The 12,419-nt window shown below is 42.6% G+C and overlaps 1 protein-coding gene across 7 annotated transcripts in view; it reads left to right on the top strand.

Annotated features, from left to right (window-relative positions):
* Nucleotides 1-11,972, top strand: part of ADGRF5 (adhesion G protein-coupled receptor F5) — a 109,417-nt gene extending 97,445 nt beyond the window's left edge. For 6 of the 7 annotated variants that reach the window (XM_057555450.1, XM_007193836.3, XM_057555453.1 and 3 more), the window contains 7 exons: nt 1,069-1,277; nt 3,543-3,722; nt 5,293-6,678; nt 7,939-7,980; nt 8,067-8,126; nt 8,738-8,822; nt 10,707-11,972. In XM_057555450.1, the coding sequence (XP_057411433.1) occupies nt 1,069-1,277; nt 3,543-3,722; nt 5,293-6,678; nt 7,939-7,980; nt 8,067-8,126; nt 8,738-8,822; nt 10,707-10,786 (2,042 nt within the window). In that variant the 3' untranslated portion in view covers nt 10,787-11,972. Of the gene's footprint in view, nt 1-1,068; nt 1,278-3,542; nt 3,723-5,292; nt 6,679-7,938; nt 7,981-8,066; nt 8,127-8,737; nt 8,823-10,007; nt 10,075-10,706 lie in introns of all 7 variants that reach the window. The other variant, XM_057555451.1, reaches the window with a different exon arrangement.
* The last annotated feature ends 447 nt before the right edge of the window (nt 11,973-12,419 follow it).

Genomic DNA, 12,419 nt, shown 5'->3' with positions numbered 1-12,419 from the left:
CTAGACAACAAAGTAGGAAGCAACTTAGAGCTCCCTATCTCTCTGAGTCACGGTCCTCTGGACCCCACCAAGCACACTTCTTCCAGGGGGCCGCCAAGGTCATGTCTCCACTGTCCCCCCATCTTAGCCTAGTCATCATCATGTTTTACTCACTTACCTTTGTTCTGCTCTTCTTTCTTCATACCAAGTCTGATTCCTCTTCTTTTTCCTAATAGAACATTACTTAGGTATTCCAAGATTTTACACAACGGCTGAGAACTCAATTCATGCTAAATTTAAAAGATGATGAGAGGGGGGGTCTGCTCATCAGAGAGTCAGGGTCCCCTGGAGACTAGAGATTCTGCAATAAATGCCATTTTCCCATTCAAGTCTGTCTTGAGTAGAGGTAAAGAAAAGTCTTCCTTAAGGGAAACCAGAAGGAATAAATGCTTAGGAATATTGCCCAGAATATTCAGGTCATGGGTGCCTGGAATTCCTACCACTAATTATATCCTTGGATTAAGGTGGTGCTTCTCAAACTTGGCTGCATCCTAGAATCACCGGGGAAGCTTAAAAAACTGCTGATGCCTGAATTCCAGCCCAAGAGGTTTTGATCTACTTGGGCTGGAGTGAGCCTGGACATTGGTATTTTCCAAGCTCCTCTGGCGATTCTAATACACCAGAGTTGAGAATCCCTTGGATTAAGTCATTATGTCCCTAAGACCCTTGTTAACCTGCCTATCTTTTATCTGGATGAGTACACATCAAGCTCTCATTATTTTCCATGGCTTAGATTTTACAGACATCAGAGAGAAGATTCCTGGAGGTCAGAGGTGGGAATGAGGCATTGAGGAAATAAATTCTGTTAGAAAAAGCCAGCGCAGATTAGAATTGGATTTGCATGGAAAGCACTAAGGGGCTTTAGAAAATCAGGGGCAAAATAAAGAAACTGGGCAACTCCGAAAAGGTCACTAAAAGGAAAAAAGGAGATGAGTTCAAAGATCAAAACTCTACCTAAGCCTGACCCTATTTCCACTATCTTTTCTCCTCTTTTCAATTGTCCTTTTTATGTCCATTTTTCCAATGCAGGGGAGAACGTCACATGCCAAGATCCTATCATAGGTGTTGGGGAACCCGGAAAAGTCATCCAGAAGCTTTGCCAGTTCTCGAATGTTCCCAGAATCCCTGGGAGTCCCATTGGCGGGATCATAACTTACAGATGTGTGGGCTCCCAGTGGAAGGTCAAGAAAAACAACTGCATCTCCGCCCCAATAAATACTCTGCTCCAGCTGGCTGAGGTGATTCTTAAACCCTTGACTCTGAACTCTTGGTGGGGAGATGTGTCTAGCTGATCCTTTTTCTCAGCACTTAGGAAAATGGGCTTTGAGCTGCTTTGTGTTGCCCTCAAAGCTATACTTATTTAATTCCAAAGAAGATGCAACCCTAGAAATGCTGAATATTTTGCTTGAATCCAAATATGGAGGCAGCGAAATATGTGTTCTGCTCTAGGACCAGCTGTACAGCTTCACCTTGACTTCTTAATACCTTGTTTCCATTACCGCCAAGGTGGAAGTCATGTTATCCCCTCTAACTGCTCTCCTTTGAAGAATTTTTATATCACGCTAATAGCGCTAATCTTTTCAGAAAGGGGAGCAACACAAAAAGTAAAGTTCATCAGTCAAAAAAAATAGTTTGGGCTTTACGTTTTTACAAGTCTGAGATTTCCTTAATCCTTAGAGGTAAACTATAGTTATAGAAGGGCCTAGCTGACCTCTCTTACCTAGAATAGAGGTTACTGCCATGTGATAGGAAAAACATGTTTCACTTCATCAAAATAAATATAAATTACCTCTCATACTTAAGTTGCTGAAAGTTCGAGACTCCTAAAATTCCATGAGTTACAATAAATGAGGCAATTAGTGGGGTTATAGCTCATGGTAACATCTTCAGACCATGAGCTATATTTGGAGCTAACATCTGATTAGCTCCAAATCCTCGCATCCTGGGAAGAAGGACTGAGAAAAAAGGGTGATATTGGTTTGCATTTTATCTAATTATCTCTTGTCTTACATCAAACTCATTAAAATACTGACTATGTATAAAGCATTATTATAGGTGCTATCAGGGTAAAGAGGCCAAATCAGAACTTGACCTCTGATTGGATACGGACTGTAGATGTTATATATGTATTAATTTGGGCTAGGATAATCAGGAAGTTCTGCTTGAAAAACTTGGCATCTGAGTTAGACCTTGATGGGTAAAGCATCGGGAATATAAACTATCCCAATTGAGGAAGATAGAAATTATAATTTGAACTCAACATTGGGCCCTGGTTCCAATTCTAGATACTACATACCCTTTCAATGGAAAGGGGGCATGCTGACCTGTCATGCTCCGTCTAATTTATCCATTCAACATACGTTATTGAATACCTACTACATACGAAGTTAAATGACTATGTTAGGGGTTATGGGATATGAGAATGATATAAAGAAATGCAACACATGGTTCCCATTGTTAAGGAGCTTATCATTTAATGGGAGAGAGATTGAAATTAAAACACAGGATGACACTGGTAGAGATGTCACAAATGTAAGTTCTGTTAAGTAAAACAAATACTTCTGCATTCAGAGGAAGAAACTCCCCTGGGTTAGAACACTCATCAAAGTTCTTTATGGAGAAGACCAACTTTTAGTTCATTCTTTAATTATAGTGAGGAGTCAGATAGTTAGAAAACACAGATGTGATCATTATAGATAAGGTGATCATATAGTTTATCATCCAAACCAGGATACTTTTTGCTTTTTGGTTTTTTTGTTTGTGTGTGTGTGTGTGTTTGTTTTATTGAAGTATAGTTAATTTACAATGTTGTGTTAGGGAAAAGAATCTGAAAAAGAATATTTCAGATTCTTTTCACTTATAGGTTATTACAGAATATTGAGTATAGTTCCCTGTGCTATACAGTAGGTCCTTGTTGGTCCTAATTTTCCCTCCCCCCCTTTCCCCTTTGGTAACCTTAAGTTTGATTTCTATGTATATGGGTCTATTTCTGTTTTGTATATAAGTTCACTTGTATCATTTTTGAAAATAAAAGAGGGCACTATTTATAATTACACTGGGACATCAGATATAAACCAGAACTGTCCCAGGAAATTTGGGATAGAAACCACTCTCATGGTCAGCGAGGTAAGTGATGAGAAAAAGCAGAGTGGCAAATGTGCTTTCATCCAGACAATCAAGTGACAATTTTATGCAACTTTAATCTAGTTCTCTAGCAATCATATCTACTTCCCTTCCTTTTTCTTTTCAACTAGTCATCAGGTTGACATATACTCTACTGTTCCCCTTCTGTGTGTGAGGTCTCATGTAATATTCCATTCTGAAGAGCAGGCACAGTTTAAGAGATAAGTACATTACCTTATGGGATATACTTATGAGAATGGAGGAATCAAAAAGAAACTCAGATGTGAGAGATTTTTGTCATGGATGTATCAGCAGTATTTGATGACTGATGGGCAAGTTTTTTGGTTTTTGTCTGTCTGTGTCGGCTTTTGTTTTACTAGGCTTTGATGAAGAGCCCCTCTCAGGATGCGAAGCTCCCTTCATACCTAAAGAATCTTTCCATTAGCACAAACCAGGTGAAACTTGAAGTCAACTCATTTCCTGGGAGCCTGGGAGCCATTATTAACATCCTTGATTTGCTCTCAACAGTTCCAACCCAAGTGAATTCAGAAATGATGATGGTGAGTTTGCTTAAGCCTTGCAGGAGTTTGGGGTCTTGTCTTTTCATCCCTCAGGACTTGGGGTCAAGAAACATAACTTCTCTCCATTGCAACTTCTTCTCTGTCTTTTCCCGAGCAACGCTTTGCCAGCTCTGGCTTTTAGCATATCAGTGAATATTTTCAGTGTACATTTTGGGATCTTAAGAAGATTTCTTTAGAGAAGGTCTGTTTTAGTTTCTTCATTAAAAGAGAATGAAGTCTTACCTGCTTTCTAAGAAAACTAGGAATGAAAGGTTTTCAGAATATGTACGAGGTGGGATTCTCAATGGTCTCTCACAAAACATGATCTTTGAAGCAATCAGCATTCTGAGAGGAAAGAGAATTCACCCACCAGAGTTCAAATGAAGAGACTTTAATGAAGGGATACTTGTGGAGGTAAAACCAGGAATTAAAAAAAAAAAAGGTGTCAGGCACCCAGAGACGAGCTACATTTAGAAGCCCTTACTACCCTGAGGACTAATGCAGAAAGGAGAGGAAATAGTGCACCCATAGCCTTGGAGGAGGGATCACTGAGCAGGAGTTACAGTATTGGAAGTAGGTAACTATCACCAAAGGTGTGCTGAGAGTGAAATGAAGGTGCAGTGGGTAGCAGGAAAAATATATCTCAGCTTCTTTCTTTGCTCACCCTCTCATCTCCTGCCGATGCTTCTCATTGGCCAAACCCAACCAGAGGTAACTGGCAAGCAGCTTGGGTACCAGGAGTCCAAGGAGCTTATACAGATTTCCTAGGACTGCTGTAACAAATTGCCTCATTCTAACCTCTGACTTTGTCTTCACATGACCTTCTCTTCTTCTCCACTTACCTTCTCCTCTTCTGTCTCTTATAAGGATACCTGGATTTAGGGCCCATTTAGGTAATCCAGGTTGATTTTTCTCTCAAGATCCTTAATTACATCTACAAAGACCCTTTCTCCAAATAAGGTTTTCTCCAAATAAGGGCCACCATTCAACTAACTGCAGAGTTCATCATTTCAGAGAACAGAACAAGGCAAAGAAGGGCAGAGAGAAGAAGCCACTTCTCTCCATGGAGAGAAGCCACAAATGACAATTCCAAGTTTATGGGAGAGAGAATCAAAATGTTGAGCTAAAAAGAAAGATGCCTTTAACAACACTCCCATGGCTTACTTGATGCTCAGCATTTGAGAGGGTCTTCTGAGACTACCTCACCCTTGCTGGTGAGATACCACCCACCCAAAAGCCTTTACAGGCTTGAGATTTAAAATAAAATAAAACAATTAATAAATATCTCTGTCAGCCTGCTGAGTCGACCTTAGTGAGAGGTGGGGGTAGTTCTCACCGTCACGACTGCTAAATGTTTAGTAAGTCTCGCAGTTGTGAGGACCCATCCCCTGCTAATTCCCTCCATAAGAAGGTGGATCACAATCCTCCACAGCCTGTGATGCTGCATTTTTCTCTTCTCTTTTCTTCTTCCCTGTACCCACTTAACCAGTTTCCAGGGAGATGTTCTCTTTTTTCTCTCTTATGATTGAAAACATTCGGTTGGTTTGATCCCATGCCTTGTCAATTACAGCACGTCCTCTCCACGGTCAACGTCATCCTCGGCAAACCCATTTTGAATACCTGGATGACGTCACAACAGCAAAAGACCAATCAGAGCTCACAGTTACTGCATTCAGTGGAAAGATTTTCCCGAGCCCTGCGGTCAGAAGATAGCACCATCTCCCAACCTAATGTTCAGATGAAGAGCATGGTCATAAAATCTGGCCACCCCAAATCCTACGCACAGAGCTTTGTTTTCTTAGACTCTGACCTCTGGGGCAATGTGACGATTAATGAATGCCAGCTGGAACACCTGCAACCAGATTCATTTATTGTCACTGTGGCTTTCCCAACTCTCAAAACCATCCTGGCCCAGGATGTTCCAGGAAAGACTTTTGCAAACAGCTTAGTGATGACAACCATTGTCAGCCAGAATATAACCACGCCATTCAGGATTTCGATGACGTTCAAAAACAACAACCCTTCGGGCGGGGTACCGAGGTGTGTCTTCTGGAACTTCAACCTCGCCAACCACACAGGGGGGTGGGACAGCAGTGGGTGTTATGTTAAAGAAGTCACCGAGGACAGTGTGTCCTGCAGCTGTGACCACCTCACATCATTCTCCATCCTCATGTCCCCTGATTCCCCAGACCCTGATTCTCTCCTGAAAATACTACTGGATATCATTTCCTACATCGGGCTGTGCTTTTCCATCTTGAGCTTGGCAGCCTGCCTCGCTGTGGAAGCCGTGGTGTGGAAATCGGTCACCAAGAACCGGACTTCCTCCATGCGCCACATCTGCATCGTGAACATTGCCGCCTCCCTTCTGGTCGCCGACGTCTGGTTCATCGTGGCCGCCGCCATCCACAACTACCGCTACCCACTCAACCAGACGGCCTGTGTGGCCGCCACCTTCTTTGTCCACTTCTCCTACCTCAGCGTCTTCTTCTGGATGCTGACTCTGGGCCTCATGCTCTTCTACCGCTTGGTTTTCATCCTGCATGACACGAGCAAGTCCATTCAGAAGGCTATTGCGTTTTCCCTCGGCTACGGTTGCCCTCTGGTCATCTCCGTCATCACGGTGGGGGCCACCCAGCCCCGGGAGGTCTACACGAGGAAAAATGCCTGTTGGCTCAACTGGGAGGATACTAAGGCCCTGCTGGCCTTCGTTATCCCAGCACTGATCATCGTGGTGGTCAACGTGACCATCACGGTCGTGGTCATCACCAAGATCCTGAGACCTTCCATCGGGGACAAGCCAAGCAAGCAGGAAAAAAGCAGCCTGTTCCAGATCACCAAGAGCATTGGGGTCCTCACACCACTCTTGGGGCTCACCTGGGGTTTCGGTCTCGCCACCGTGTTCCAGGGGAGCAATGCTGTGTTCCATATTGTATTTACCCTCCTCAATGCCTTCCAGGTACGTTCTGCAGGGCAGCGCTCTCAGGAAGGATCTATAATGATAGAAACACAAACAGGGGTAGGAACGGGGAAGGATTTTTGTTCATAGGAGGCCCTAGCCCTAAAGAACGGTAATGACAAGAACTCAATGAAATAGAAAGGGCACATTCCTCTGCTCCCATGGAACCTCATGCCTCTTATCGCCTGCATTATAATTTAGTCGCATATGCACCTCTCTTCTAAATGCCCTGATAATGCAAATAGGAGGAAAGTCCCTTCCCTACACTGGCTTTTGCTATTTATCTAACATTATCTTGATGCCGTTTATTATCTCCTAAATGAAAATACCACCATTAAACCAAACAATCTCTCCAGTTAATTTCCACAAGCATTAAATGAGCTCTGCCTTGGTGAGGTCAGGGGCAGCATCTGTCTTATTTATCAGTACATTCCTAGTGCCTGCAAAGACCTTGGCACAGCCTAGGTGCTCGGTAACCATTTGGCAAATGAAATGAATGCTCTGTACCACATAATGGGTTCTCAGGAAACATTTTTCTGAAGGATGAAAGAATGAATGCTCTATGTAAGGTAGACATTTTGCTCCTTTATGTGAAAATGAAAAAGACATTCTCTTTGCTCTCCAGCCGCAAGTAACTATAATACAAGCCACATTGTTAGGAGGGCTTTAGCAGAGGTACAGACAACAAGCCTTTGGAGCACAAGGAAGGGGATGCTTAATTCTGATTCAACCAGTAGATCAGTGGTAGGCCTAGGTCCCCCTGAGCTGGTGAGGATCCAGGGCATCTGGAGGTGATGTCAAGACATTGCCCTAGATGCTAATGCCAAGACCACGCAAATCCTAACTTCTGCTACTGTGTCCACAGCTCCAAACTCTAAGGCTCATGTCTAATGATGTTTATAATATGCCTTGACTAGAAGGGACTGATTATTCCACCTCATGCCCTATGTTCTCATCACAACTACATGAGGGCTACTGTAGACATAAGACGTATGTTTAATAACATAACCAGCAGGATCTCCAGCACACAGTTGGGTGGAAATAGGGAAATTGAAAATATCCTTATGACATTATAACATCAAAGGTCTCCTGGTGTGGACCTACTACATCATTGTCATCTACTGGGCCATAAATGCAGATGTGGAAAGAGGTAGTACAAACTCTATGGCAGGTGAACAATACTTCCTATTTTGCTAGACTAGAATATGATTAATATAATTAATATGATTAAAATGCCCTTCTTCCCAATTCTTTTTTCAGGGATTATTCATTTTACTCTTTGGATGCCTCTGGGATCAGAAGGTAAGAACAGTGATAGTCATGATCCTAGAAAAGTCTAAATTGCAGTGACATGTTGAGTTGACAATGGCTTCTTTTAAATGATGCAGGTACAGGAAGCCTTGCTGAATAAGTTTTCACTGTCGAGATGGTCTTCACAGCACTCAAAGGTAAATACTGCCTTTGTAGAGACTTTCACCAACCCCTCTCTCTCCACTACCAATTATAACATAGATTAGTCCACTGTGTTTGCTTCTTACCTGATTCTGCCTATTAAACATAGTCATGGAACGGAACTAGCATTAAGATGCTGTCCCCACATCTTTAAATAGAGGTTACAAATAGCACAGATAATATCAACTGGAGGTTAAAACCAAATTTCAATGAGAAGCACTCTTCTGGGGAAACTCAAGGCCATAAAGAACAAAATTTGAAGAATAATGATGAATAGAATTATCTGTAGTTCATCTTGGAAAATAACTATTGCACTTAAATATATTTGTTTTCATATGTCAGAAGATAATAAACCCTATCAAACAGTAAAAAATGTATTTGGAAGCTATTTCCCTAATACCGGTGGTGATATTACAGTGTTTCAAAAGGTGGCTCCTCTGCTTAATTTGTCTGAAATAGAAATTCATGCTCATCCAGCCTCTCTCCTTAAAGTGAGATGAAAGATGCTGTCAGCGACCACTAGCAGGCAGCAAACGAATCATCCTACAGATCAAAACTGGGCCTTGGTCTAACACGTTTGCTTTGTAATTCTTTTTTTATTTTCTAGTCAACATCCCTAGGTTCATCTACTCCTGTATTTTCTATGAGTTCTCCAATATCAAGAAGATTTAACAATTTGTTTGGTAAAACAGGTACGTGCTGACCTCTAGATGTTTCCTGGGTTAACCTAAACATATTTGCCCTGGGGGGGGGAATCTCACACCCCTACCGTCCCACTGCCCACTTCATGGCATTGACCCATAATGGCCTTATTTGGGGCAGAGGTTAAATACTTGCTTATATTTTCCCAAACAACCAAGAGGTTGGTACAGAGGGCAATTGCCTTCAACCTGTGGAGAGCTCTCCACGAAAACTGTATCCACCATAAAACTGGGAACTGTAAATTGCTGGCCTGGTCAAACACGGAGTTCTCTTCTATTCCTGTTATATAAGAATAGGTAGGTCATGTTTATGCGTTACAGTGCAGCGAAGAATATATTTAGAGAATCCTACCATAGGATCCCATGCTGTGAGTTTCATTTCCCTTTTTTTTCCCTTTTCTTTTTTTGGAGTGTGCTTCTTTTACACATCGACATTTATAAAACTGTGCATACATATGAGGGATCACCCAAGTTAGCTGTTCTATTAGGGGCATGGCGCAGTGAACATTTCCTCCTTGTAGACATAAGATAAAGAATGTTAATGACTTTGGGCAGTGGGTCTCAGCTATTCTGGCAAGCTGAAACTCCTGTCCCATGTCACCACCACCTCCTCCCCTTTGGAAAATAGGCACCGGACTTCCTTTCAGCTCCTCAAAACTGAACAAATCTCACAAATGAAGAAATGTATCAAATGTATCAAAAGCCTTCCTGACTAAGGCTTTTCATATAAAGCAAATTTTGAGAATGCCTATTAATTATTGAAACTCTGGAGAACTTGGTGTTTTGAGCTTCATTTTGATGCATTACTCATGAAACTGGAGGACCTTCACTTTTGCTTGGACCGGTTGTGAAATGATCAAATCTCCAGGGTATGTTAGAACGATTCCCTTTGGCCAGCACCGTCCCTGGATCATGTTTACCATTTGCATGAAAGCAAGAACAGTGAAAACTCTATGAAACGATTCCACAGAATCAGAATTATGCAATATGTAAGGTCAATAAAATGTGTTCATTGTTTCTGAACCAGTCAGATCAAGAGCTGGGGTCCTGTTCCCAAGGTCCCGGGGCCTGAGAGCCCCGGCCATTGCCACTCAGCCTTTCAGGGTCATTAATGCAGATCCAGGTTGGCCTATCTGAGGGTTCCATAATCACTGTAACTTTGGTTTGTGTTGTCAGCAGCGACAAAGGGCCCCCCAGGCAATGATGGAAACCTTGTTAGCCGTGGCAGTCCGCCCATCTGATGGTAGGGTGGGCACTGTGTCGCTTCCCCTGCCCAACACACAGCCCCTACCGTCCCCGTGTTCAGTCCCCACCCCCCTGCTGACACGAGCCTGTGCAGTAGCTCGCGGGCCACCCGCCCTGCTACACCCACCCTCAGCACTTTTGTTGGCATTCTCTGACTCCTGCTGCTTTTTTGGTCCTGCCTTTTCTTCTGTTATTTTCTCTTTTCTTTCCTTTCCTCCCTTTCCCCAGCTCAGCCCCCAGGCCCCTCCCAAGAGCTTCCCAAAGTCACACCAACCCAAAGGGACCAGGGATATTCCCTCCCACGGATGCCCCCAGGCCAGTGCATGTGGTGGCATTGCCGAGGGCTGCCCCTGTCGCAATCTCCCTGTCTTTTGTAGAAATCTGGCTGCTGGTATGATGTGAAATAGTTAGTGCTTGTCTTGTCGGCTGCCACGCATGCTTGAGAACAGCTTTGTTTGTTCTCCAGGACTTCTGGGTCTGGGGAGGAGGGCAGGCATGTGTTCCTATCCAGGCATGGCCTGAGCTTACCTGGCTCCTGGAGTAGAGCGCCCCCTGGGCGGTTAGCAGAGGTTCACACCCCGGTAATCATGAAGACTTGGCCTTCCGCTGAGCTGCTGTTCTGTTTTTCAGGAACATACAATGTTTCCACCCCGGAAATAACCAGCTCATCCCTGGAAAACACATCCAGTGCTTATTCATTGCTCAACTAAGAACCGGAAAATCCAGCCCATGGAACCTCTTGGGGAACAGTGGACGTTCTCTGAAAAAAGAGATCCTTTCCAAGTCACGGATAAAATGTTTTCTCTGCAGGCTTCTGGGAGAAGATGCTGAAGAGACTTTTTCATTAGGGAAGGGGCTTTCTTTTGTAAATACAGACTAAAAGGAATTGTTACATTTATGTTGCCGCCCTACCCCCACCCCTTGTGTGATACCGAATGTGTATAGTATTTAAGTGAAACTCAAGCCAACTTCTCTGTCTATATTGTAAAATAGAATTTCAGAGACATTTTTACTTTTCACACCCTGGGCCCAAAGATAAGCTTTGATTAAAATAATAAGTGAGAGGCTAGGACCTAGGAAATACTTCAGTGAATTCTAGGAAGGAAGGAAGGAAGGCAAGAAGAAAGGAAGAAAGAAGGGAGGGATGGAGGAAACTAGAAGGAAAAGAAAAAATTGAGAAGAACAACATAAGGACCACATTTTAAGATTTCCATGTTAATGACCTAATACAATTGCTTCTCATGTGCTGCAACCCTGAAATTCAAAAATGACTCCAAAATGGAAATTGAAAATTAGCCGTGGAGAAACTTCAATATCTTCCTGGTATTTCCTTAGTTAAGAGGGACCAAAAAAAACAAAGGCAATGAAAAACTTAGGGAGGAAATTATATCAAAGATGCTTTCAAGTGGATGATAATATTTACAAGAAATTCATAGAAGAAGACATGATTCTCCTGATGCTAAACACATACATATATGCTACTGTATGTTAAGGCTGGAGCTAAGTGGAATGAATAGACAGAGAAAGTGTGATGACCATGCTTTATTAGATCACAGCAGACCAACTGCTGATTACACTTTTATAGTTTAGCAGAAAAGCCTTATGTTTTGCTTTGTTCCACTTTTTGAAAGCAAAAAATATATTTTTTTATATCCATTCATTTCCAAATGTGATATATTGCACTGAAATACAGAACCCCCCTCAACTGTCATATATTTAACAGCTTTAACCAGGTACTTTTCTGTGCATGATAGAATAGATTTTAATGACCTTACAGCATTGTATATTATTATTGTAGTTACTGTGGATTTAGGGGCCCTGGGTGTGTTGTATAGCTCTCTATGTATTAATTCTTTCAGTTCCTAAGTTCCTAGACCAATATACATTAAGAGTTTTCTACTGTCTAATTTGTGTTTATTCCAACCACCTGGAAATCTTCTAGAAAGAAATTTTACAACCGGCTAGTCTGTGCTCCTGATGACACTTTACCTTGATGAACAGATCGTGAAGATTGTTTGTGAATTATGTGCATGTGTGTATTTTGCTTGTGTGTGTGCATTTCATAAAAATACAAAGATTACAGTAGCATCCTTATCAAAGTTAACCATGTAATGCCGCGGGGCAATGAAGCCCCTGTGCCACAACTACTGAGCCCACATGCCCTAGAGCTCATGCTCCGCAACAAGAGAAGCCACCGCAGTGAGAAGCCCGCGCACCGCAACGAAGAGTAGCCCCCGCTCGCCACAACTAGAGAAAGCCCACGTGCAGCAACAAAGACTCAACGCAGCCAAAATTAATTAATTAATTTAAAAAAAATGTTAACCATGTACTATAGCCACAGCA

The sequence above is a fragment of the Balaenoptera acutorostrata genome, chromosome 10, assembly GCF_949987535.1.
Source record: "Balaenoptera acutorostrata chromosome 10, mBalAcu1.1, whole genome shotgun sequence".
NCBI classification, from domain to species: Eukaryota; Metazoa; Chordata; class Mammalia; order Artiodactyla; family Balaenopteridae; genus Balaenoptera; species Balaenoptera acutorostrata.
This window is presented reverse-complemented; position numbering and strand designations above follow the sequence as displayed.